General features: G+C 37.7%; 2 protein-coding genes across 2 annotated transcripts; both read right to left on the reverse strand.

Moving 5' to 3' along the window:
• Positions 1-207: 207 nt before the first annotated feature.
• On the reverse strand, positions 208-6863 carry LOC116212517 (ATP-dependent DNA helicase DDM1). Its single transcript, XM_031547166.1, has 16 exons — positions 6739-6863; positions 6492-6590; positions 5612-5884; positions 5431-5514; positions 4667-5013; positions 4390-4579; positions 4088-4263; positions 3746-3815; positions 3473-3662; positions 2708-2803; positions 2525-2619; positions 2303-2422; positions 1436-1555; positions 1232-1330; positions 1017-1121; positions 208-665 (listed from the first exon to the last, which is right to left on the reverse strand). The coding sequence occupies exons 2-16, from the start codon at positions 6552-6554 to the stop codon at positions 426-428; spliced, it is 2268 nt and encodes a 755-aa protein (XP_031403026.1). The 5' UTR covers positions 6555-6590; positions 6739-6863; the 3' UTR covers positions 208-425.
• A 7380-nt stretch (positions 6864-14243) lies between these two features.
• Positions 14244-15603, reverse strand: LOC116212124 (protein ALP1-like). Its single transcript, XM_031546701.1, has 3 exons — positions 15133-15603; positions 14820-15045; positions 14244-14713 (listed from the first exon to the last, which is right to left on the reverse strand). Exons 1-3 carry the CDS (start codon positions 15601-15603, stop codon positions 14244-14246), a joined length of 1167 nt encoding a protein of 388 aa, XP_031402561.1.
• Positions 15604-25701: the final 10098 nt, after the last annotated feature.

The raw sequence follows: 25701 nt of genomic DNA on the forward strand, positions 1-25701 counted from the left end.
GAGGGGAGAGACTGGTGATCAGAGTACTCTCACATAACTGGTCGTTAGAGATAATTATCTGATTTATTTAAATAAAGATAATCATCTAGTATAAGATATTCTGAAATATTCCATAACTTCCCAAATTTTGTTTGTTACAAGTGTATCTGATAAGTAGCTGAAATTAATTTATTATTTCAAATAATAGCAAATATGTCAAGTCACGCTCTCTATCACGAGAATGGCCTAGGTAACACTTAACATTTACTAAATGAGAGAGCACTGCTCAGGAAATGCCTACTCCGAATAATATGCAGTTCGGTCCATTTACCCAAAAATGAACAAAAAAATGGACCTGACTGCCAAACTTGCTGAGATTTACTTCTAAAGCCACAATCACTATCCTAACAGTTCAAATTTAATGGTGAAGATTAAGTCAGTCATAACTAGCTGTTAAGGGTGGAAAGGACTCCACCAGTGGCAGTTGGGATCACGACCTCCCAACCCGGTCCCTTGAGAGGCATCTCATCAATGGGAGCCTCAGTATTCTCAGCACCGCCCAATGATCCTACGAGCAGATCACTGCGATCCAAGAGTTTTTCCAGGTCTTCGTCACTTATATCGGTTTGAATCAACTTGTCCTCTGCACTCTCCTCATCTTTGAGGAGGGCCAGCACATCCTCTTCCTGAAATTCAAATTAGAATATGAGCATTACAACAAAGAAAAGGCACAGGGGACATTGCAGGCAAGGAAAGCTCATTGAATAAAAGATTGTAGAAAGGCATCAAGAAAGCAGAGAAATGTTCTGTTCCTTTTCCCCCTTGATAAGTGAAAGTAGAGAATGTATCATCTTGTTCCAAGTCGATTTTTCTTTGAAGACCAACACTAGTTTCCTTATCTCAGAAGGCCATGAAAAATTTCCTTGTAGAAAAAATAAATATTGTGGCTTAAGAAAAATTTTGGTGAAAGCCATTACGAGCCCAATAAATGGGTAGACAAGCTGAATGTCAAAATGACGATAAACCAGAAAACAAACCTCCATCAAATTGTTGGGTTTGTTCCTCTCTTGGTGAAATTGCCCTTTTGCAATCACTACATGCTCCAACTTCAACTTACTGAAAGCCCGTTTCAATATACGACCCTGTAAAGACACATTTAGTTAGGTGGATTCCCTTATTGAGTAACTACGCATCAGCTCAACCTAAGCCCAGTAGAAACTGGATGATATAGAGTACTTAACCCAATAATTACCTCCACTGACTGAGCCGTGGCAAGCCTATAAACATGAACAGGTTTGGTCTGACCAATCCTGTGACACCTGTCCATGGCCTGCAAATCCATTTGCGGGTTCTGCAATGAAGATGAAGCGTGTCCGGATTAGTTTATAACATTCACGATACCTCTACAGGCCTTCAAATGACTTCTTCGGGGGGGAAGAGAATTCAGTAGAGTTACCCAGTCACTGTCATACAGTATGCATGTGTCAGCAGCAGTGAGGTTTATACCCAACCCACCAGCCCTTGTGCTGAGAAGGAAAATTCTGTAATTGCTGTTTACATCATTGAAGTCTTTAATCTGTAGTCAAAGAGGACGAAGGACTTTTCAGCTAATTGGTTAAATCAGGGAAGTCAAAGAAGCTTTTGTAAATTGAAAGCCAATCGCCTGAGGCCTGATAGGCCAATATAAGCATAAAATTCCTATCAATTTCAGGCAACATTGAATCGGTCAATAGGAATTAGCAGTACAAGTTGAGAGAATACGCAGAAATAGCACAGCTATTGCTTGTCGGGAGAATAAGGAAACAACTGAATAGCGCAGGTCTAAGATGCAAATGAGGAAGCTGAAAAGCAACATCAATGGAGGAAGAAACAATATATATATATATATATATAAATATATAATATATAATATATAAAAGAGCATAGAAAGGAATTCTGATCCAGTTTATAATTGCAGAAACGATGCAAACCAAGAAACACAAAGTAACAAGAAGATGCCTATTAGGTGCCGCATGTGATATAAGCCATATAACCTTGCACAGAAACGACTAGCATTTTGATTGTCGAGAAATGAATTCAATATACAGCCAAAATTTGGTTTGGTGAAAGATTGGGATTCCCATAGAAAAGAAAACATCATGACATATCTTTATGAATGACATAAAGACTGACATCTAGCAGACGAGTATGAGCCCAATCTACCTAAATCATATCTTGTAAAACAGGCAAAGTAGAAAGAGTTAAAAGGAAACATCAAGTAAACAAAATCGTGATGGAAGATGTAAAATGCTTGAAATGTCGCTGGATTGCTCATAAAACCAACCTGGCGTTTTCTCTCGTCAAGTTTCACACTACCATCAATGCGACAGACCTCATATCCCTTTTCACTGAAATAATAGTCCATTATATCTAAAACCTTAGTCCATTGGCTGAAGATTAAAACCTGGAGAGAAAAGTAGCAAAATCTGTCTTAGAATCTCTAGTACAAAAATGTAAATATATGCATATATCGCTGTGTTTTAGTGAGAATTAATTGTATCTATACCTTGTGGTTGCGATCAAAGAGCTTCGCCAACAACTTGTCCAGCAAACGGTACTTGCCACACTGTTCCACGATTTGTTCCACAGGAGGATAAAAGTCTATTTGGAAACAACTGAGAATAAGTGCTTTGGTTTTGGCGAACACGAGAACTTTGTAATATAATATTATCCAGTAAATAGATATTACATGATCCATCAAAGGCCGACTCTAAGAGATCTGGATGGTTGCAGTTCTTTCGGAGCTGTGTCATCAAGTTATTCAGCTTCCCTTTCATACCACGTCCTAACCAACGAGAAATTACTAATGAACAAAACAATGTATGGAGCATGAAAATAATAATAAAATAAAGGTTCATGATTTAAATGTACAACTAAATGGAGGCATCCTAAACTTGCATTTCCACCAGCATTATTACAGACTGCACTGCCTCATCCCTTATTATGGACCAACAGAAATAGGAAGAAAATACAACAAAAGATCATCTACACTAATTTTTCATAGCAATCCATTCTGTTGAGTTAAAAAAAACGAGTACAATAAATACGCTAACATACAAACAAAACTATTAAAATGAATATGAAACAGATTCTAAAAGTTTAAATGGGTGCACTTCACTGTAGATTAGATGTTGCAGGAGTTTGACCAATACAAATACGAGGACCACAAGTATGATGAACAGAGAGAGCAATTATACTATGTCGGGAGTACAATGTGTCTATAACAGACTATTGTTAAGAATTCCACGAGGTCTGGACAGAGTTGATTAGTGTTTGATAACGGCAGCAGTTGCATCCTCATGCATCCTCATGTAACAACTAAGTCCAGCTCAACTCCATGATAAAATCATATTTGGAAATGCGTAAGAATTTGATTGCAATGTCAACCAGAAAAACACATTGCAAATTATCTGCCTGAAGGACATAATCAGAATGTACTATAATGGAAAGATACCAGTAGAAACTGTCTCTTGCAAGTAATTCTCCAATGTTCGATTTATCAGATGATCCTGGAAGTTCTTTTGATGCTCTGTCAAAGTAGCATATAGGATGATCTCTTTTTTTCGAGGAAGCATCTGCTCAACATCAGCCTTCATTCTCCGGAGAAGGAAAGGACGGAGGATAGCATGGAGCTTGGCTACCACCTACAAAGGACAAATAATGCTATTACATTTGTCACATGAAACCATCTACGACTTTGAATATATGCATTTGGTAGAATGCTAACCTGCGCCCTTCTCTTCTCTTCTGATTCCTCATTTATTGCTCCATTATTATGCTTTCCTGACAGATCAAACCTGGAATATAGAAACGAATTAGAATCTCTGAGCAAGCCAAGTACGCCAGTCGTGCACCAATTCGAAGTGCATTTCAGAACAGTACTATCCAAGCAATTGAATGCCATGGCCACATAAATGCAACTTCAAGGACGGAGCCTCGTGGTTCAGACTATGTCATACAGAATATAACAGTATAACCGTCATATGGGAGAATAAATTCACAAGGTTTCATGACTGCCTCTTCTAAAACAATAAAGGGGCAACTGAAAAACAGCAGCAGAACCACATACCAAGATTCGAATTCTTCATGAGAAGAGAAGATATCAGGCAAAAGAAAATTTAACAATGACCACAGCTCAGCTAGATTATTCTGAAGAGGAGTTCCCGTTAATAGAAGCTTATTTTCTACATTCAAGTATTTAAGTTCCTTCAGCAGCTTGCACTTTGAGTTTTTCAGTCTATGACCCTGTAGAAAGAATGAAAAAAGATAAATAAATAAATAAATAAGAAACTTGCAGAGTGATATTATAAGAAAAGGAGCAAAAATGAACTATGCGAACAATCTCTGTAACGAGCGGATCAAATTTATCACCTCATCAACCACCACATACTTCCAAGTATAATGTCTCAAATATCTCTTCGCATCATTTAGAGCAACCTCATATGATGTAACAATAACAGGGAATTTTGGTCCAATGGTTCTCGGCATATGCTTCCGCCTCAGTTCATCCCGTTCTTTCTTGTCCCCATGGTAAATAATTGCAGTCACTGAGGGAGCAAACCTGCTTAAAAATATATAGGCTTAACAATAAACTTCACCAAGTACAGGAGATTCTATTCCAGGGCAGAAACTGAAATGAGTATTTTACCTCTCAAACTCATTGACCCAGTTGGATAGAGTAGAGAGTGGAGCAATTATTAAATAGGGCCCATCCAAGCCCTTCCCCTTAAGATGTGCAAGGAAAGCAATAGTTTGAATAGTCTTTCCGAGTCCCATCTGATCTGCTAGAATACCATTGAGACCATTTTGCCATAAGGAGATCAACCACTTCACACCTTTGATTTGGTAAGGCTTCAACTTCCCACCAGTCAACAATGGAACAAGTTCCTTTTGTTCTTTCTCAACTTTTTCTTCCTCTGTCAGATTCACATCATCAATGTTTTCGCCTTCTTGTGATCTTGATAACATGGCAGCAACTGCCCTTTTGGCTTTCCGCTGTAAAAGTGGAATGCAACTATAAGCAAATGACAATGGCAATCCATGCAAGCAACAACTAATGGCATATCAGCTAAGAGATAAAAGATATACATACAACTTGAATTTATAGTTCGAGAAACACGATCACCTGCTTACAATTGAATCTTCCCTCCAACAATAAATGGTGTTACTTCATTAGAAAGAACCGATCATGATACTGCTCTCGTAAGAGAAGTTTCATTGAATTGGTTGTGTCATTTAACCTTCTAGATAATGAGGTTGTCTTCTTTAATCCATGGAAATCACTCAACAGGAAACCAGGCTAGTATAAAGCTAAAGATATCTCATCATTTCTAGCTACTTCTATGATTCTCACGCCACAACCTTGCTTCGATCTCCACATCTGATAATTAAAAACAGTAAAGCTTTGCTCACATTGTTATACTTAGGTGCAGCTTTTCTCTTTCGACCACGGCCTGTCTTATTCTCAGTGCTTTCATCTGCTCGTTCAGAGGCATTCTGGCAACACAAATAACATATAACACAATGAGGAACTTGACTAGAGATAGAAGATCTCAAGCAGAAATCACAAGCTAAACGGGGAAAATACACATACAAACGTGATGTCATCCATCTTTTCTAGCAAGAACTCAGTATATAACTGCGTCTGCGTCAGAAGTTCATCCAATTTAGTGAACTGAGAGTCATTCAGATCAGGTGCTTCATCCTGATTATTTTCTTGTTCAGCATTCTCTTCATTAATCCGGGTATCAAGCAACTTCTCTTCCTCCTCAGCCATGGCTTTTGAAATAAGAGAGGAGTCTCCATTTTTTGCTTCAAGAAGAACCTCATCCTCCACTTTAATTCCAGGTTCCTCTTTGCAATTGCCCTTTCACGAAAGCAGAAAGTGAGCAGTTTTATACAAACATAAATATAATAAGCCAGATCAAACAGATAAACTTTCAGGCGCAACCCTATCACACCCCAATAAACATTCCTGCACAGGAAGGCATCACATTCACTACTACATACAAATGCACCAACATAGCTCCATAAGGATAACCCACTTTCAAACTGATTAAAGATGGAGAAAAAAGGGAATTTTTAAAACAAGAGAACAGAAAAGGGTAAGGGACAAAACCGAGCGCTGTAGAAGAAAGTGAGGACCGGAAGACAAAAGAAGTTTACAGTAAAACAAAATCCATTCAAAAATCATAATAAGAGCCAGAGCTTCACCAGAAGACAAACATAGAAAAACATTAGCTTCATAAGAGCAGCAACCAACACATTAAGTGACAGCAGATTAGCTTGTGGAGCACATTAAAAGCATTAACTTTCTTTAAGCACTAAAAGAATCTACTTCAACATTCTTTCACCGAACAGGGCACACTCATTTCCTCCAACTTCCACCATGTCCGCATGAATACAAACAGGAATAGCAGCTGAAAACTGGGAAAAAAAAAGAGCTGATTTATCCGATAAAAGGGACGCTGTACCTCGTCTTCGAGCACCGAAGTTGGCGACTCTACGGAGTCATCAACCTTGGTTTCCGAGCCCATCTGCAACCTTCAAGCGCAGAAATCGACTGAAACGGCCTAAAATCCACCAGGAACAGCACAAAAATCAGCGAACAAAGCAAGCAAATGTCACATTACTCCAAAAAATCGATCCTAGGGTTTCAAATCCGCAGGAGAAAACGAAGGAGAAACGAAACAGCCATCACCGCTGGGGAGAAGAACTCACTCTGCGTCAACGGCTGGAGAGGAAGAGTTGCCCGAGCGGGAAAACGGAGACAGGAAAAGATGGAACCTTCGTGAGCGCACTGAGGAAATGAGACAATGGAAAAGTGGCTTTTCCGTTTTATATAATTATTTTTTATTTATTTTATTGTTTATTTTTGGTGAACAGCGGAAGGGTTTTTGGGCGGGAAAGTTGATTTAGAACATTTGCCCCTGTAAGTGGCGCTTAATACGATGTGACCCCTCCCACCGCCGGCTGGAGATACAGTTTTTGTCTTATTACGTTCAACCGGTGCCCCTGTTTTTTTTTTTGAATTAATTGCACCATATAACTTAACGTTGATATTTATTCTTAGATTTATCTCATCTTTTATTTTTTCTATAAGATATCCCGACGATAACGTGTTGATTTAACGTTTATCCCAAAGTAAACTTTCCGTCCAAAATTGACAAATATTGCTTACATGTGCTGGTATATGGGCCCCTCATTTGCCACGTTTCTCTCTTCCCGACCCATTCCCGGCCTTCCCGCACATTCCCAATTTTTTTCTATTTTCTTATAGCTTTCACTTTCCTCGTTCCTGCAATCTTTCACTTCCAATCTCCCTCTTTGTTTGTTTTCCACTGAAAATTGAAAAGGGCTTTTACAATTAGGGTTTGGGTTCATAAAGGCTTGTTTGGTTTGCAAATGTGATTTTAAAATCACAACTTTAACCTAATTCTACCCACAACAAAACAAAATAACTCATACAAAGTCAAAAAGTGGACCCCATTTATACCACTCTTTTTCAAAATCTAAATCTAATTTTAAAATCCTACTTTGAAACCAAACGCCGCATAAATTATTTCATGATTGTGTTTGATTAGTGTGGTGTGGATGACGAATTTGGGAGTCGTTTTAGGTTATGGTTTTCCGATTTACATTAACTTGTTGAGTTGGAGGTCCACTAAGAGTTCGTGGCTTTTCACAGAGGAGGATAACTCAATGCTCCTCATCTGTAGCAACACAGAGCTGGTAGTCCCAAAGTGCATCAAAATGAAGGTTGGTGATTATGTTTGCTAGATTCTTCACTGTTAGGTGGACCAGAGTTTTGCATTTTGCTTTACTACGTTGGGAGCTGCTTCTTGTCTCTTTCTTTATTGCTTTGGAAGATGATAAAGTGCTTAAAAAACTGCTACTTGTGTGCAGGTGCTTGTCCCGATTTTGTGCCCTTCATTCATGTATTAAAATTGATAATAGAAGTTAAAAACTTGTTATTTCTGTGTTTTGCTTCATGAAGTAAACAATTGAATGAACTTTAATTGCATCATGTCACCAATTGAAACCATTGCTTAATGCATGACAGGGGCACCCAGTTTGGCTTAATTCTTCACCATGGATGGTTAATGCAATTTAAACCTCATGTGAGGTATTTAGGAGGTGTAACAACCGTAATAGCTAAAGAGAAAGATAACATGTCCTAGTTTCATTTGAAAGGAATGTTGGATGAGTTTAGTTACAAAGAGTCGAGGAGGATGTGGTATTTACTCTCTGAGAATAGTTTGGAGACTGGTTTGAGAGAAATGAATACATATATAGAGGTGTGGGAGATGAATGAGCTTGGGATAAAGCATGAGATGATAGCGGTGTATGTAGAAGTTGATAGGAAAGATTATGATTATGATGATGATGCTAGTCATAATGTTGATGGTGTTGTTGCTAAGGATGGTGGTTTGGCTGTAGATGGTGGTGTTGTTATGGATAGTGTTGTGGCTGTGGATGGGGGTATTGCAATGGATAATGAGGATGAGGATGATACTAAGTATTGTCCACTTAAAAAAGAAGAAAGTGATGCCTCCTCAAGTGCTAATGATAAATATAATAGTGACAATGATAATGAAGAGTTTCTTCCCCGATCATATATTGAGAATTACCTAAGGGAACAGACAGACTCATATGCAGTTAGAACAAGAGAGGGCCAAATCACATCAAGGGGAGGAGAGTGATAAGCATGTTGAATCTGATGATAATGAAGTCACCCCTTATAATAGTGCTAATGAGGGTGAATGTAGTAGAAACTTCAAAAAGGTTGAATGTCTTCAATCCTAAGTGTGATATGGCAAGTATCAAGTTTAAATCAAGATTGTGTTTTATAGATCCTAAAGTGTTTATACGTGCTTTGAAGAAGTCTGGAGAAAAAAAGGTAGAGGTCGTATGCAAGGCAAACTGTCCATGGATGATATATGCTGCCTGGACACAGAAGAATGGGGCTTTTCAAGTCAAAATATTGACTGACGTGCACTCATATAGTAGAGATCCAAAGGACAATCAATGAACATATGATTGGATAGAGGAACATTTCTTATAAAAGTTTTGACTGATATGAATTTGAAAGTTATGAATTTGATGAAGAAAATCAATAATAAGTTTGAGATTATGGTTTTCAAATGGCACTTGTTATAGGGTTAGGGCACGTGCGAGAGAACTGCTTCTAGGGAGTATAAAGGATCACTATCACTTGTTGCCCTCTTATGTGGATGAGTTGAATATAATGTACAAGAACAACATATTTGATCTTATGCTTGAGAGAGGGATAGCTGATAAGCTTGTTAGATTCAAGAAAATGTATGTATGCTTTGATTCCTTGAAAAGGGGGTTTCTTGATGGGTGTAGACCAGTGATTAGTGTAGATGGTTGTTTTATGAAAAATGAATTTGGGAGGGGGCAAGTTTTAAGTTCTATTGGCAGAGATGAGAACAGTCAGATGTTTCCAATTGCATGGGTAGTCATTGAAGGAGAAACGAGGAGTCTTGGCGATGGTTTATATAGCATTTGAGGGAAGACTTGAGTATCATTGATGGACTTGGGTAGACTTTCATCTATGATCAATAAAAGGTAATATCTTTACTTTGACCTTCTTCTAAATGTTTTCCTAGTTATGAGGTTTGTTTGTTACTAATTGTGAAGTCATTATGATACTGTAGGCCTAGATAATGCAATAAGATTTCTCTTACCTAATATAAAGCACAGAAATTGTGCTAGACACTTGTATACTAATTGGAAGAAAAGGCATAAAGGTCTTGCAATGAAGTCAACACCTTGTGGAGAGCTATCAAGAGCACCACTGTCATAGGGTAATGAGAATACAGTGGCTAAGATGAGAGGTTTAGACTCGAAGGCAGCTAATCAGTGATGAAGTTCTGTCATACATTTATCAGTGAATGGGCCCAAGTGTGATGTCATTGACAACAACATCTGTGAGTGTTTTAATAACTCATCATGCTTGCTAAGTCTAAGCTTATTATAGATTTGTTGGAAGATATTAGAATTACAATGATGTCGAGGATAGTAGAGAAGATGGATAAGTGCATGGCCTCAACTGATGAAATATGCCCTAGAATAAGAAAGGTGCTTGAAGAGAATAAGCTTAGCTCTAGGTTATATGATCCCACTATGGTAGAGAGTCAATTTTCGAGGTTGGCCACTTTGGAAACAGATTTGTTGTGACTTAAAAGGCCAGGCCAAGACTTGCACATGTAGGAAGTGGAACCTCACACGAATTCCATGCCCCCATGCTATTAGTTGTATCAACGGAATAAGGGAAACCCCTGAATAATATGTCAACGAGATACTCAAGGAGGAAAGGTACCTTCAAGCCTATGCACACACATTGAGGCCTTTGAATGGTCAGAATTTATGGTGCAAACCAAGAAGAAATCCTGTGTTCCCTCCCAAAGTGAAGAAACTACCAAGGAGGCCAAAGAAAAATAGAAAGAATGATGCAAGTGAACAACACCCAGCTGGTCAAAGACTTTCTAAGAAAGGAATGGAGATGAGTTGCAGCATTTGTCACCAATATGGTCACACCAAGAAGTCATGCAAAGATAAGGACAAGCAACCTCCTCAAGCAACTCTTGCAGTAAGGTTTTTTTTTAAAAAAAATTCCTTATGTTTTTAACTAACTTAGAGTCTTAAATAAGTAAAGTAAATACTTTATAATTGATACATGAATAGGCTGGAGAAGGAGACCATACTAATAATGCGAGTCAAGTGGACCAGAACATGAGTAGTCAAGTTATCATAGATCATAGCATGGTTTAGCAGACAGACTAGCCAGGGGCAACTAAGCTTTAACAGAATATGGTCAGTCTACTGGATATGGAGGCAAGACTAGCACAGAGCAGGGAAAGGTCATGTAGGCGTCAAGGTACAATCCTCTGTTTATTGAGGCAGACCAAAACTTTAGGTTGGGGCTTTTCCTTTTCTTGATAATCTCCCTTTTTCACGCAAATATGTCAGTATACACAGTGTCATTATATATGCAAATTCAAAAAGAATCAACCAGTTTCATTCCAGCCAAATCCACATGGGGTGTCCAATGGATTCTCTTATTCATAGAGAAATGGCCCAAACTAACAAAGGGTTCGGTGTCCTACATGAAGAAAATGGAATGACTTATATTTATGTAAGTATAAACCTAAACACTATCAGCCCGTTTGTTTTCAGAGTCGTGATTTAAGATGAATGAGCTTGGGATAAAGCATAGATGAACAAAAGTATAAAAGTTAAATGGTGGTCATAATGTTGATGGTGTTGTTGCTAAGGATGGTGGTTTGGCTGTAGATGGTGGTGTTGTTATGGATAGTGTTGTGGCTGTGGATGGGGGTATTGCAATGGATAATGAGGATGAGGATGATACTAAGTATTGTCCACTTAAAAAAGAAGAAAGTGATGCCTCCTCAAGTGCTAATGATAAATATAATAGTGACAATGATAATGAAGAGTTTCTTCCCGATCATATATTGAGAATTACCTAAGGGAACAGACAGACTCATATGCAGTTAGAACAAGAGAGGGCCAAATCACATCAAGGGGAGGAGAGTGATAAGCATGTTGAATCTGATGATAATGAAGTCACCCCTTATAATAGTGCTAATGAGGGTGAATGTAGTAGAAACTTCAAAAAGGTTGAATGTCTTCAATCCTAAGTGTGATATGGCAAGTATCAAGTTTAAATCAAGATTGTGTTTTATAGATCCTAAAGTGTTTATACGTGCTTTGAAGAAGTCTGGAGAAAAAAAGGTAGAGGTCGTATGCAAGGCAAACTGTCCATGGATGATATATGCTGCCTGGACACAGAAGAATGGGGCTTTTCAAGTCAAAATATTGACTGACGTGCACTCATATAGTAGAGATCCAAAGGACAATCAATGAACATATGATTGGATAGAGGAACATTTCTTATAAAAGTTTTGACTGAATATGAATTTGAAAGTTATGAATTTGATGAAGAAAATCAATAATAAGTTTGAGATTATGGTTTCAAATGGCACTTGTTATAGGGTTAGGGCACGTGCGAGAGAACTGCTTCTAGGGAGTATAAAGGATCACTATCACTTGTTGCCCTCTTATGTGGATGAGTTGAATATAATGTACAAGAACAACATATTTGATCTTATGCTTGAGAGAGGGATAGCTGATAAGCTTGTTAGATTCAAGAAAATGTATGTATGCTTTGATTCCTTGAAAAGGGGGTTTCTTGATGGGTGTAGACCAGTGATTAGTGTAGATGGTTGTTTTATGAAAAATGAATTTGGGAGGGGGCAAGTTTTAAGTTCTATTGGCAGAGATGAGAACAGTCAGATGTTTCCAATTGCATGGGTAGTCATTGAAGGAGAAAACGAGGAGTCTTGGCGATGGTTTATATAGCATTTGAGGGAAGACTTGAGTATCATTGATGGACTTGGGTAGACTTTCATCTATGATCAATAAAAGGTAATATCTTTACTTTGACCTTCTTCTAAATGTTTTCCTAGTTATGAGGTTTGTTTGTTACTAATTGTGAAGTCATTATGATACTGTAGGCCTAGATAATGCAATAAGATTTCTCTTACCTAATATAAAGCACAGAAATTGTGCTAGACACTTGTATACTAATTGGAAGAAAAGGCATAAAGGTCTTGCAATGAAGTCAACCTTGTGGAGAGCTATCAAGAGCACCACTGTCATAGGGTATGAGAATACAGTGGCTAAGATGAGAGGTTTAGACTCGAAGGCAGCTAATCAGTGATGAAGTTCTGTCATACATTTATCAGTGAATGGGCCCAAGTGTGATGTCATTGACAACAACATCTGTGAGTGTTTTAATAACTCATCATGCTTGCTAAGTCTAAGCTTATTATAGATTTGTTGGAAGATATTAGAATTACAATGATGTCGAGGATAGTAGAGAAGATGGATAAGTGCATGGCCTCAACTGATGAAATATGCCCTAGAATAAGAAAGGTGCTTGAAGAGAATAAGCTTAGCTCTAGGTTATATGATCCCACTTATGGTAGAGAGTCAATTTTCGAGGTTGGCCACTTTGGAAACAGATTTGTAGTTGACTTAAAAGGCCAAGACTTGCACATGTAGGAAGTGGAACCTCACACGAATTCCATGCCCCCATGCTATTAGTTGTATCAACGGAATAAGGGAAACCCCTGAATAATATGTCAACGAGATACTCAAGGAGGAAAGGTACCTTCAAGCCTATGCACACACATTGAGGCCTTTGAATGGTCAGAATTTATGGTGCAAACCAAGAAGAAATCCTGTGTTCCCTCCCAAAGTGAAGAAACTACCAAGGAGGCCAAAGAAAAATAGAAAGAATGATGCAAGTGAACAACACCCAGCTGGTCAAAGACTTTCTAAGAAAGGAATGGAGATGAGTTGCAGCATTTGTCACCAATATGGTCACACCAAGAAGTCATGCAAAGATAAGGACAAGCAACCTCCTCAAGCAACTCTTGCAGTAAGGTTTTTTTTTAAAAAAAAATTCCTTATGTTTTTAACTAACTTAGAGTCTTAAATAAGTAAAGTAAATACTTTATAATTGATACATGAATAGGCTGGAGAAGGAGACCATACTAATAATGCGAGTCAAGTGGACCAGAACATGAGTAGTCAAGTTATCATAGATCATAGCATGGTTTAGCAGACAGACTAGACCAGGGGCAACTAAGCTTTAACAGAATATGGTCAGTCTACTGGATATGGAGGCAAGACTAGCACAGAGCAGGGAAAGGTCATGTAGGCGTCCAAGGTACAATCCTCTGTTTATTGAGGCAGACCAAAACTTTAGGTTGGTGCTTTTCCTTTTTTCTTGATAATCTCCCTTTTTCACGCAAATATGTCAGTATACACAGTGTCATTATATATGCAAATTCAAAAGAATCAACCAGTTCAGCCAAATCCACATGGGGTGTCCAAAATGGATTCTCTTATTCATAGAGAAATGGCCCAAACTAACAAAGGGTTCGGTGTCCTACATGAAGAAAATGGAATGACTTATATTTATGTAAGTATAACCTAAACACTATCAGCCCGTTTGTTTTCAGAGTCGTGATTTAAGATTTTAACTTTAACTTTAACTCAAAACACTACACAACAAAACACATATTTCAAAAGTCAAACTGGTGGGCCCCATATATTATTAAACATACAATCCCATTATAATTAATTATCTATACCTTCCATTCATTTCAATATTACCGATTTCCTCTTATTTCCGCATTCCGTATTGCATTTGCAATACGATTACGTAATGCATCCATTTCCCTGCTTCTCATGTCTACATCAACCCGATCCCCAGTTAGATGTGGAGGATTTCGGAATTCATCGTAATATTCCCATGCATTTCCATACTCTTCGAATAATCTATCGTGATAATTATTAAGCCGAATGAAATTGTGCAACACGAAGCATGCAAGAGTAATTTGTCCTTGGCGAATCGGGCCGTAATTTGATATTGTCCGCAGTATTGCAAATCTGTTCTTCAGCACCCCAAAATACCGTTCGATAACATTACGAACGGATGCGTGACGCTGATTGAATAACTCTTTCTCCGTCGTTGGTGGGGTGTCGTCATTATAATCACTGCGGTGATACCTTTGGCCTTTGTAAGGAGCCAGATAACCGGGAATATTAGGGAATCCCGCATCAACTACATAATATTGTTCTGCAAGCACAAATGTAGATCTAAGATATAACAGTAGTGAAATGTATTTATGAAAATACATACGCGATTAACAAGGGAACATACGATATGAGCATGAAGAACTTACCGCCATATGGTGCAGGAAATAATTCCAATGTAGCGGCATTGGAGAGAATTCGAGTGTCATGAGCAGAACCCTCCCATCCAGTGACGACATAAATGAACATCATGTCATACGAACAAGCGGCGAGTACATTTTGCGTAATCTCGTTATTCCGATCGCGATACGCGCCTCTCACCGATGATGGAACACAAGCAGACACATGGGTCCTATCGATTGTTCCAATGCAATTCTACAATAATAATGAAAAGAATACGAATTACATTACAAAGCAAAAAAAATTAGTGGTGTTTTAATTTCTCACATGTACGACATATACCTGAAAGAATGGGTACCATTTTCGGCAACTCTGAATTTCCGGCTGCACATCAACGTTCCTCCGTCTTATATACGTTGGTGACAACGAATGAATTCCATGAGCTATTACCTTGATGACTCGTGACACCGTCTCCTTAGAATGCTGAAATCGTTCGGCAACCACGGCCAAGCGAGTACTATGTGCAACTACCATTAAGAACATGCCGACCATCTCCTCGACGGTCATACCATTCCTGCTATTTCTGATTCCACAGTTTGCTCTTAGCGTATCGCACAGGTTATGAAATACGTGAGGGTTCATCTTGAAATTCTCGTAACACCTTGTGTCATTGTCAAGAACTTCCTCTATGTAATATCTGCCTTGTAGACGTGAGGTTCGACAAGGAATGTTGCGGGACATTTTCTTCGGCCGCTGCAATCTCCAGCGCCAGATAAATCCCCATAAGTTGGGCATCTCTTGATTGGTTATCATTTCGTCGTGAATTCCCGTGTCTTGACATTGTGTGTTCCCTTTAGCTTAGCAAACTATATCGACAAACAAGATAGCAGATTACCAAAAGCATAGAATTGAAATGATATGGTCAAAGGAAGAAGGATTCAAATGTAAAACAAATGCAAGTGCAATGCACAAACATCATAATTGCATGTCAAAAGAGTCACATAAAACAAACACATAGTTCAAGCAAAGTAATAGCACACGCAACAAATATAAAACAAAGGTTTGGTAAATGACATAACAAATAAACTCTTAGTTATAAAGATATATCGCAGTAGACGATGGACCGTGGCCGTTCAAGGGTCAAGCAGGCTACAAACCCATGGCAACTTTGTATCATTGAGAAGGCACATGAACATACGCCGTGTGTGCTCCTCCCTTGAAAGTCAATCACTAGCCACGAGATACTCTTTTATGGACATGAATGGACGCATTTTATTGAGCACATCCATCGCCTTCTCGATGCTGCCCTTCGCTGGTTTGTCGGGGCTCGTCACGGATTTGCTTTTCTTCGTTTCAGGAGGGGTACAATTTTTATCCTTATCCCTATTGTTGAGATTGCACTTCAACATCTCCAGGCACTCCTGCAACCGCGAGCCGATGGTCGAACTCCTTTTGCGCACACGACGACGGGACCCAGTAACAACTGGTTCGGTAACCTCATGAACGGGGTCATCACTATCGCCGGATCCCTCTTCAAGATTGATCGGTTCTTTCCCACGGCTTGACGCTGCTGCTAGGAACTCCTATTCCATGCGTGCATATGTTTCTGGGCTCTTTGGTGGGTCGGTGGATGAAATTCGTAATGCACCTGTTGTTGTCTTAGACCTGAACAACTCTTTTAATGATGTGTAATGCTTGCAACCTTTGTTCTGAAAAGTATTGAAGCTGCTGTTCTTCTGCATGTTTAAAAAAAACGCAACAAATATAAAAGTATGAACTACTTTATGTGGAAAATTACAAACTGAAAAAGTGTCAGAAGTAAAGGTTAGCGTTACTATACCTTAATAAACTTGTCCCAGACATCAGCATTCGCCTTTACGGTATTGGTTGTCTCATCCCAGCCGACTCCAGTGTGCGCAATCAGCTCAGTGAACTGTGTGTATTGGATCCTCAGTTTTCATAATTTCTGCCGCAACTTGTTGGCGTCGAGAATGGTGCCCGAAAATTGCTCTTCCAGCTTCTTATTCATTTGTTCTCAGTCCCTGGCTTTCCAATATGTTATATGCGTCCTTGTGAACTTCTCGAGCAAGATGGTAATGAAAGCGTTCTCCAGCGCTTCAATCCACTCAAGTATGCCTTCACCCTTGGGGGCCATGTCTTTGAAACAACTATAACAACAACTTATAAAGCCACGTACAATAAAATATGACAAACAACAATGTTTGTGTGCACTTGTGGAAAATGGAACAAAAACAGACATATAAATATGCAGGCAAGGCAACATCTTCAGTTCAAACAATAGAGAATATATCCAAATTCGACGTACAGAACCAAGTATTTTCGCAACCTAAATTCAGCACATATCGAATAAATTCAGCACAATCACTAAGACATACACACTGATACAATCGATTTGCGAATGCCAGATGTTTGTTGATCCATTAACACTAATAAAAAGTATTACCTGAAGCATACTTGTGCATATGCGTATGCTGATGCTGTAAAGAAGCATTTACTTGGCCAACTAACAGTAAAGCTAAAAGAATATATGCTGATCATTCAAACCATTCCGTTCATCAAGCCATGCTATTGATCAGTATGTGAATCCCCATAAGTTCATCTGACATCTGAGAAGCATCTACTTTGAATGAACAGCACAGGACGAAAGCAAAAGCAACGATTATATTGTAATGCTATTTCTATTAAGCCCTTCACAGACATTTCATCGAGCATGTGTGCTGCCTGTGACCAGGGGAACGAAACAAATGCAACCAGGAAGGTTTCAGCAAAACAGATCAATGCAAAACAGATCAGTATTCCAATCCAAAGCAGCCGGAATTGACAAATTGACCAACAGCAACAACAAAATCCACCGCACAAATGTACACAGAAAGCAATCAAACCGAAATCGACCAAAAATCATCAGCTACTTCGACCAACAGCATGGGCGAAGAACTATCCTCAACCAGGAATAAAAATTGGGGAAAATCACAGAATGTAACTTGGAATTGGTGGAAGAAAGTACCTTTCACTTCGATATGGAATTGGCTTCGGACGAAGATGCCTCTTATACCGTAACACCCATTGGTAGGGGCCCGACAAAATTCGACGGCTGTCCACTGATTCCACTGACGATCGAATTCTGCAGGGGGGACTATGCGGCTTCACGCGTTTGTACAGGATAGGGATCGTGCGGTAGAACCGATAGATTCGCGAATTAAAGCTTAAGGGATGTAGATCACAGAAGGAAGAAAGTGGGGGAGGCAGCGAGGTGTCTGAAGATTAGAAGAACGTTGGGTAGGGGCCTCTCACTGAGGTTGCAGTCAAACTAAGAATGCCTTTGCACGGCTTGGGTGCGGTGGGGGGCAAGGGTAGAGACAGGTTTGTGGACCCCACAAACGGGCAAATTTATTTTTGTCTTCTTCTACAATCAAAATCACAATCACAAATTCTTAACTTTAACTCCGAAAACAAACGCATGGTATATATACGGTAAAACTGATTGGAGGATATTTACATACTAGTATCTATTTTGTTAGTTGCCTAGTGAGCGGATGACGATGTCATACATGGGCAGACATGGAAGGCAGTTCAGCAGTCCATCATATGTGCAAACATGATAGCCAAGCAGTTCACCAGTGCAGTCCACATCCCACTAGGAACCTAAGAACCAGCAGAGAGACGACCATGAAAAGGAGCAGTCCAAGCCGAGTATAAGGGCACAAGCCCGAAAGATGATGGCTTATACTGATCAACGAAAGAGAAAGAAGTAGACGGTTGATGGTTGTCATAACTTGCTCATTTTGTTAGACTGTCTCATTTTGGTGGAATTGTAGTTGGTTGTCTTGGTAGACACTGGTAGTTAGGGAGTCTGGTAGATAGACATGATGAAATTTGGTCATTTTGGTGATGCTACTTGTAAATCTAGCAGGCATTCTTGTACATTGTGGTGTTCAACACTTGTGAGTACTCTTATGTCATAGAAGTAACAAAGTACTCTTTGTACATTTTGATGATACTACTTCTAACTTAAATGAATCAATGACAATTTGCCTTGTAAATTCTTTAAATATTGAGTTTTGTCGAATAAAGAAAATTTCAATTTTATAAAGTGTTTACCCGTTTGATAAACCAAAACAAGAATTGTTTCCGATATAATATAGGATTGCTAATTCTTTACTCTCATCTTCCCACATTAATATACATGTCTACTTGATATAATTTTACAGACTCAAGGTCTTTACATCTCTCGTTGGACAATTCCAAACTCTTTGCTCAGCTAAATAAAACATGTTAAACCCTATTACATCCAAGGTTAATCCCTGGCGACATGGAGGGCGAAAAAAGGAAAGAGGGGATGGGGTTTCTCTTGCTTTTGACATAGCGGGCCTTGACGGGAGACCTGCAAGATGGGCTATTAGCGGTGAACCCATACTTCGACATCTTTAAAATATCTTCTCCTTCACAAGACTTCCAGTACGGATCACAGATGTTACATGTGCTTGAATCATGTTTTGCCATTATTTTGGCCGAAGCCCAAGATAGTTTTTGAAATTTATATTTTTGCACAATGCCTTCTCTTTGAAGTTGGGGATCATCAAAATAACTAGGGGGTGCACAGGTATCCGGTATACCCGGAACCGATTGGAATCTACCCGTTAGGGTAGGGTCCGGGTAGCTCGTATTGAAAATAGGGTAGATTCCGGTTATTAAAATCAGGAACCAATGAAAATCGATTCTGATTCCGATTCCTGCCCACGGGGTACCCAGAACCGGTTATTTATTAAAAAAAAAAGAGGAAAGAGTAAAGTTACTATCTCTTCTAATGAATCAGAACATATGCACTTTATTGTGTAGGATCGTATTATGAATGTTTATTTTTATCGATGGATTGATGAGACATATTATTATTTTTGTTGTTGTGGATTAATGTAAATCTTTGTTGATATTTTATTTGGCATTATTACTGATTATGTATGTGACATTTTCAATTTTATTTAGCCAGAGAAAAAAATTTACAGGTTCCAACTGGGTACCCAGAACTTGTGGTACAATACAGGTTCTAGGTAGGTTCCGGTTCCAAGATTCAACAGGGTAGGGTCTGGTTCCAAAATCTTGGAACCTGTCCCTTACAGGGTAGGGTCCGGGTATCGTGAAAAAGACAGGGTACTCGGAACCGATCACCCATAAAAATAACTCCCTAAATATATATATATAACCAAATGTGACTTGAGCAGCTATTGCTTGGGAAAATTTTCTTACCATGGCGAAGATAAAAAGACATCTGACTCACTTGGACCAAATATAGCCGGGAAGGGAATTAAGGCACCAAATTAATTAAAATATGCTCAGATTGTACAAAATAGATATAACAATAACTCACACCAAATTATATTTTTCAATCCATAATGATATTAAATCAAATTGATGTTCATGAAAATTGTTTTTTCAGAACATTTTGTGACGCAATAATTAAACTTTTTTTTTTCCTTATGGTTGAATTCTTTGTATTTGCTCTTTTCTAAATGTGCAGACATTCTGATACAATTGCAATAAATTAGATGGGTTCAAGCTGTGAACTTCAACAGAAGTCTGTCATAAATTATTTTTGCCAAAGAAACCTCTCTTAAGTATTTTCATTGAACATAGAATCGCCCGATTTTTCATTTCCGGTGCCTTCATATGAAACAACTTTAGTTATTTTCTACGTTACCTACCCATTCGATTCATATTACTTGAGATCAAAGAAAGCAATCAATATTTTTTTCGGTTACATAATGAGGCTCATTGGCCTAGTACAATGAAACAGAAATTCTAATAACTAATAAATGAACATGAGTGATCATCAATGACTATCAAACCTGGACCTATTGATTACCCGATGGAGACGTACGCCACTTCTATACCTTCTTTGATAACCAATCAAATTTTGATTCTTGTAACTAAATGATGAATTCTGAGGTTTATACAGGATTTTCTTTTCTGAAATTTCCGAGAAAACTTAGAAGAAAATAGATGCTGAGATAATGCACATCATGCTCTACAAAAAAAGACGACCCTTTCCCCTTTTCTTTATGAAATTTCGCATCATAGCAAAATTTCACTTAAAAGTGGCTATTCGTAAGTACAATATACTATAACTAATAAGATTGTATGTGCATTGTGCGGACTTTCATATTTATATATATTTAATTAATATTTTGTACAATATATTTTGAAAATAAAAAAAAATTGATGGCTTGTAGTAAATTCATTTCATTGATTTAGAAGATTATTTGGATGTTCAAATATATTTATTTCTATGGAACAAAAAAAAAGAAAAAGAAAAAATCCCTAAAATGAGCTGCTTTTTCATTTTATAAAAAATGCTCTTCTTAACTTAATTAGTTTACAACTGTAAAAATAAATAATAATAATAATCTGTCCAAATAAACCATAATTCCCATAAGTCTAGTAAATTTTTCATGAAAATAAAACCTAGATCAAATTAAAATGCAATAGCAACCGCCCACGCACTAGTACATTTCACTGCTAAATATCTCGTCAAAGTTCGCTGGCATGATCCATATCATTGCTTAATCTTCAATAAATCTTGACCTTGATCTTCTTTCTCTGTAGATGTTGATGGAATTTGCTTAGCCGTCAACACTGGAGATCACAATCCTTGTCAGTTATATCTTGCCATGCTTATGAGATTTCAATCACATATATAAAATATCTCCTCGCTCTGCTTAAGTTGCAGCCTGTTGAGCTTGCCCCTTTTATTCCAAACATAGATTATTTTATTCTTAAATAAAAGGAAATAGCATGTCTTCATTTACGAAAAGATTGCACACCTTGCAATATGTCACTAAGATAGATTAGTTGCGAAAAAGTAAACAAAACATTAACACCTAATCGTCACGAGAAAGAGGCCAGGTGTTTTGTGATAGTGCAGTCGTTGTCTCATAATCAAGAGATTTTTATTCAATTTTCTAGTTGAGACTATATGGACCCTTTATTAGAATTTAGATTTTAAAATTTCTATTATATATATATATATATATATATACTTATTGGGTCAATGGGTCTTTCATTAAAAAAAAATTAACACCTAAATTTATCACTTTGGCCAAAACTGCTTAAATTAGGTGCTAAAAATCGCGTCTTGACAATTTGTTTCCTATCCCAACCCTTCCTACTATAGGGTTAAATTATATAGAGTATTTAGACTTACTGAACGAAATAAGGATAAAGCAGAATTGTCATGGAAAATAATAAATCAGATTAAAATTGATTTTTGATAACATTTCATTTATATTTTCTTTTTCTTCGAGCGCTATCTGAAATGCAGAAGGACAATGGGCTTAACTAATTTAGGTCAGAGGTAGGTTAGCCCACTAACAGAGAAAATTCTCACGATCATGGATTTTATCATTTATAGAACTCGAACCTAAAATATTATTTAAAGAGCATAAGTATCGAATCATATGAACCAATTCACGTTATTTTCACTTAATTAATTAATTAATTAGATGGAACAGGAAAATAAATAATCGAAATTTTGGGGCCGTTTGGCTTAAATTTTTTTTTTAATTCAACTCCACTCTACTTCACTTATCTTCAATTCATTAACGCAATTATTATTATTTTCCTTTTTCTTCAATTTTTAATATTAAATTCTCTCAACTATTCATTACTTTTTTAACAATTCAACAACACAATCAATATTTTCTCTCAACTATTAATTATTTTTTCACATTTTTTCTCATAATTCAACAACACAATCATTACAAACCAATTAAAATCAAAACTCAATTCTACTCAACTCTAAAATCAAACACAACCTCAATATTTTAGTTGTCTTTAAACTATTTAAAAAGAAAAAAAAAGGAAAAATGAACAAGAAGAGGTTTGATCTCAATCTGAGACGAAAAAGTTTTAACTTTTATTGGTTGAGCTTCGCGCATATCTTTATCATGATTATCAACAAATTAATCGTCAAGCATGAAATTTTTTATAGTGACTAAGTAAGTTGTAAATTTATCGCTGAAGTTGTCATCACCACCCTGTTACATATGTTAGAGGCTTTGCCTATTTTGGCATGACGAAGCCAAATCTAGCGTTGTTCGGGCCAAAAGTGGCCTTGTCATTCGGTTATGAGGTTTTGATGAATGACCTGAGACCCTTAGGTTGAGCTCTCCTTAAAGCGTCATGCAGTTTTGAACACTACAATTATTTTTGTTGTTTCCAGAAAAGGATTTTCTAGGAAATTCCAAAATCTCTACGGTAAATTCGTTTGGAATTCAAACTAAAATCTTTCAAAAATTCAAAATTTACTTATTCAGAAAATTCAAACCAAATTAAAAAAAAGAAAAAGAAAAATAGCTGACTTGGTATGCCACACACTAATCAGCCTCGCCAACAAGTAAGCAGAGCTGACCGTTGAGCGAAACCAGCCCGACTAGCTGTCCTCCCCCCTAAGGATGCTCCTTACCACTAGAGCTATGCTCTTTCAGTTGTCACAAACCATAAGTTACGATATCAATTATTTATTATATTTACTGATGAAAATATTTATTTTTACATTAATAATATATATATATATATATATATATTCTCTGTTGAATTATCTTTTTCACGATATTTTACATTCCAACAAAATCGGCAAAATTCCTTGCAGTGGAACCAAGGGCTGGCTTGCCTTAGTGTAGAGGCCCAAGGTGACACAGTCAAGATTATGATTCTTTCAAACCTAAATAAAACTTTAGACTCGAGCGGAAAATAATACGTCTAAAACACTAAAAATATTACCCAGAAGTGTCACAATCGACTTTGACTCATTAGTCAGGATAAATTTTAATATACATCCAGAAATTTAAAGTAGATTTTAAATTGTTTTCTTTAATATAATGTCTCAAAATACTTCCTAGAGATATTAAACCGTCTCAATACACTCCGAATCGCTAACACTGTCAATTTTTCATGGAAAAGAAGGTTAATGTGCGATTTGCATGATTCTTAATGTGGGACGATATTGAATTAAATATTGAGTTAATTACTTGAAAAAATTCGAACTTTTAATATTTTATCAATACTAGTACAAACTTTTTTTTCTTAACCTAAAAGCACCAAGTATCGATTTAGTATCAATGTTAGAATTGTTAGGGTTTTTCGATTCCGATTGGTGGGACTTCGACGGCAGCTACCACCCCACCAATTGGGGTGGCCGGTGACCTCTGTTATCATTGGCGACCCCAATTGGGGGAGAGTGTGGCCACCGACAAGGCTCCCCCCATCGGTCCCCTCTTCCTCCCTTTGTCGAATATTTTTTTCTTTTTAATTCGGGCAGTGGGTCCTCGCCAGAGGCCTTTGATGTCGCCGACAACAACTGACGTCAGCAATTTCCCTTTGAATTAATCGACAAATCGATGTCGTGCTAATATTGATACTTAATCGATAATTGGTGTATTTATAATCAAGAAAAAAAGTTAGTACTAGAATTGATAATATGTGAAAAGTTTGAGTTTTCGAAGATAATTACCCTTAAACATTACAAAAAGAGTTTCATAAGGGTCTACATCTATTTTGATACTTTTTCCCCGCCTCTCATTCCTATTTCTAATACTTCAAAGGAGATCGCAATGACTTCACTCTCTTCATTTTCACTTCCATGTTGTCGAGCGCCATCCATAATGTTAGTAGTAGAGCCATCGGTCTCTTGCCGTAATTGTGAAACTCTCTTGACCTCCGCTTTAGTGCGAAGTAAATGAGTCTTCGTATCTCTTTCCATGCTTGTTGAAACTTCATATATGATAAACCTAGCTTGGCCCTAAATGTAGAGGATTTTGGTGGTATCGCGGCGGTCTTAGCTGTGGAGATGGAGATTCCGGTGAGGAAGAGGCTGAGGTCGGATAGGAATCTCTAGAGAGAAGACGGAAGAGGAAGAGAGAGAAAACCGGGCTTTGCCGAAAATCTGTTATCCCCTTATGGATTGTTGGAACACGAAAATATGAAAAATCAATGATACGTACATCTCTCCTTTTACTTGGGCTTTGGCCCTATACATTAATATGAGGTCAGTTTTATTTTCAATTTTTCACTATCTAATTATATATGTTAATATGGAAATTATTTAGGTATTATGTAGATATAAATAACTATGAGAAAAAGACAATTTCGGTCCAGGACCTTTAATATTTTGTTTTCGTCATAATTGTTTTTGGTTCAACTCTGGCCATCTATTTTTTCTGTTAGAAAACACATGTGCCATCCACAAATTATATTTTTCAATAATTATTATTTTTGAAATTAAAAAAATAAAAGAAAGAAAGAAAGGAGGAATGGGGAATGGAACGGAGAAAGGGGGCGGTGGGTGGCAATGCCGGCAGCCACCATCCCTCAATTAGGCTTGTCGGCACCTCCCTGGTTGTCAGCGACCTCGATAAAGCATTGGTGGCCGTCGGTGTGGGCCCTTCAATCATCCAAATTAAACTAATTTACAAAAAAAAGAGAGAGAACAAATTAAGGGGAAAAAGGAGAAGGGGACCGGTGGGGGCCTTTGCCACCCTGCAGTCGAGCTTATCGACACCACTAAGGTCGACTTGGATCTAGACTTGGGAGGCGTTGACGGCCACCACTCCCATTCAAGGTAGCCGACTTCTCCAACAGTCGCCATTGACCCCAATTGCGTTGGGGTCGTCGGACCCCAGACTGACTAACCCGTCGTTCTCCCAACCTCTCAGTTCTTCCTGCAAATTTCTTTTCAATTTATTTTTTATTTTTTCTATATTTTGAAAATAATTACTATAACAATTATTTTTGATGGAAAATGTGTTTTTTGACGAAAATATAGAATGCGGAACCAAAACAGCGAAAGATTTATCATGACAATGATAAAAAGAAAAAGTTCAGAGCCAAAATGACGATAAG

Source organism: Punica granatum, chromosome 6, assembly GCF_007655135.1.
Source record: "Punica granatum isolate Tunisia-2019 chromosome 6, ASM765513v2, whole genome shotgun sequence".
In the NCBI taxonomy this organism is placed as follows: Eukaryota; Viridiplantae; Streptophyta; class Magnoliopsida; order Myrtales; family Lythraceae; genus Punica; species Punica granatum.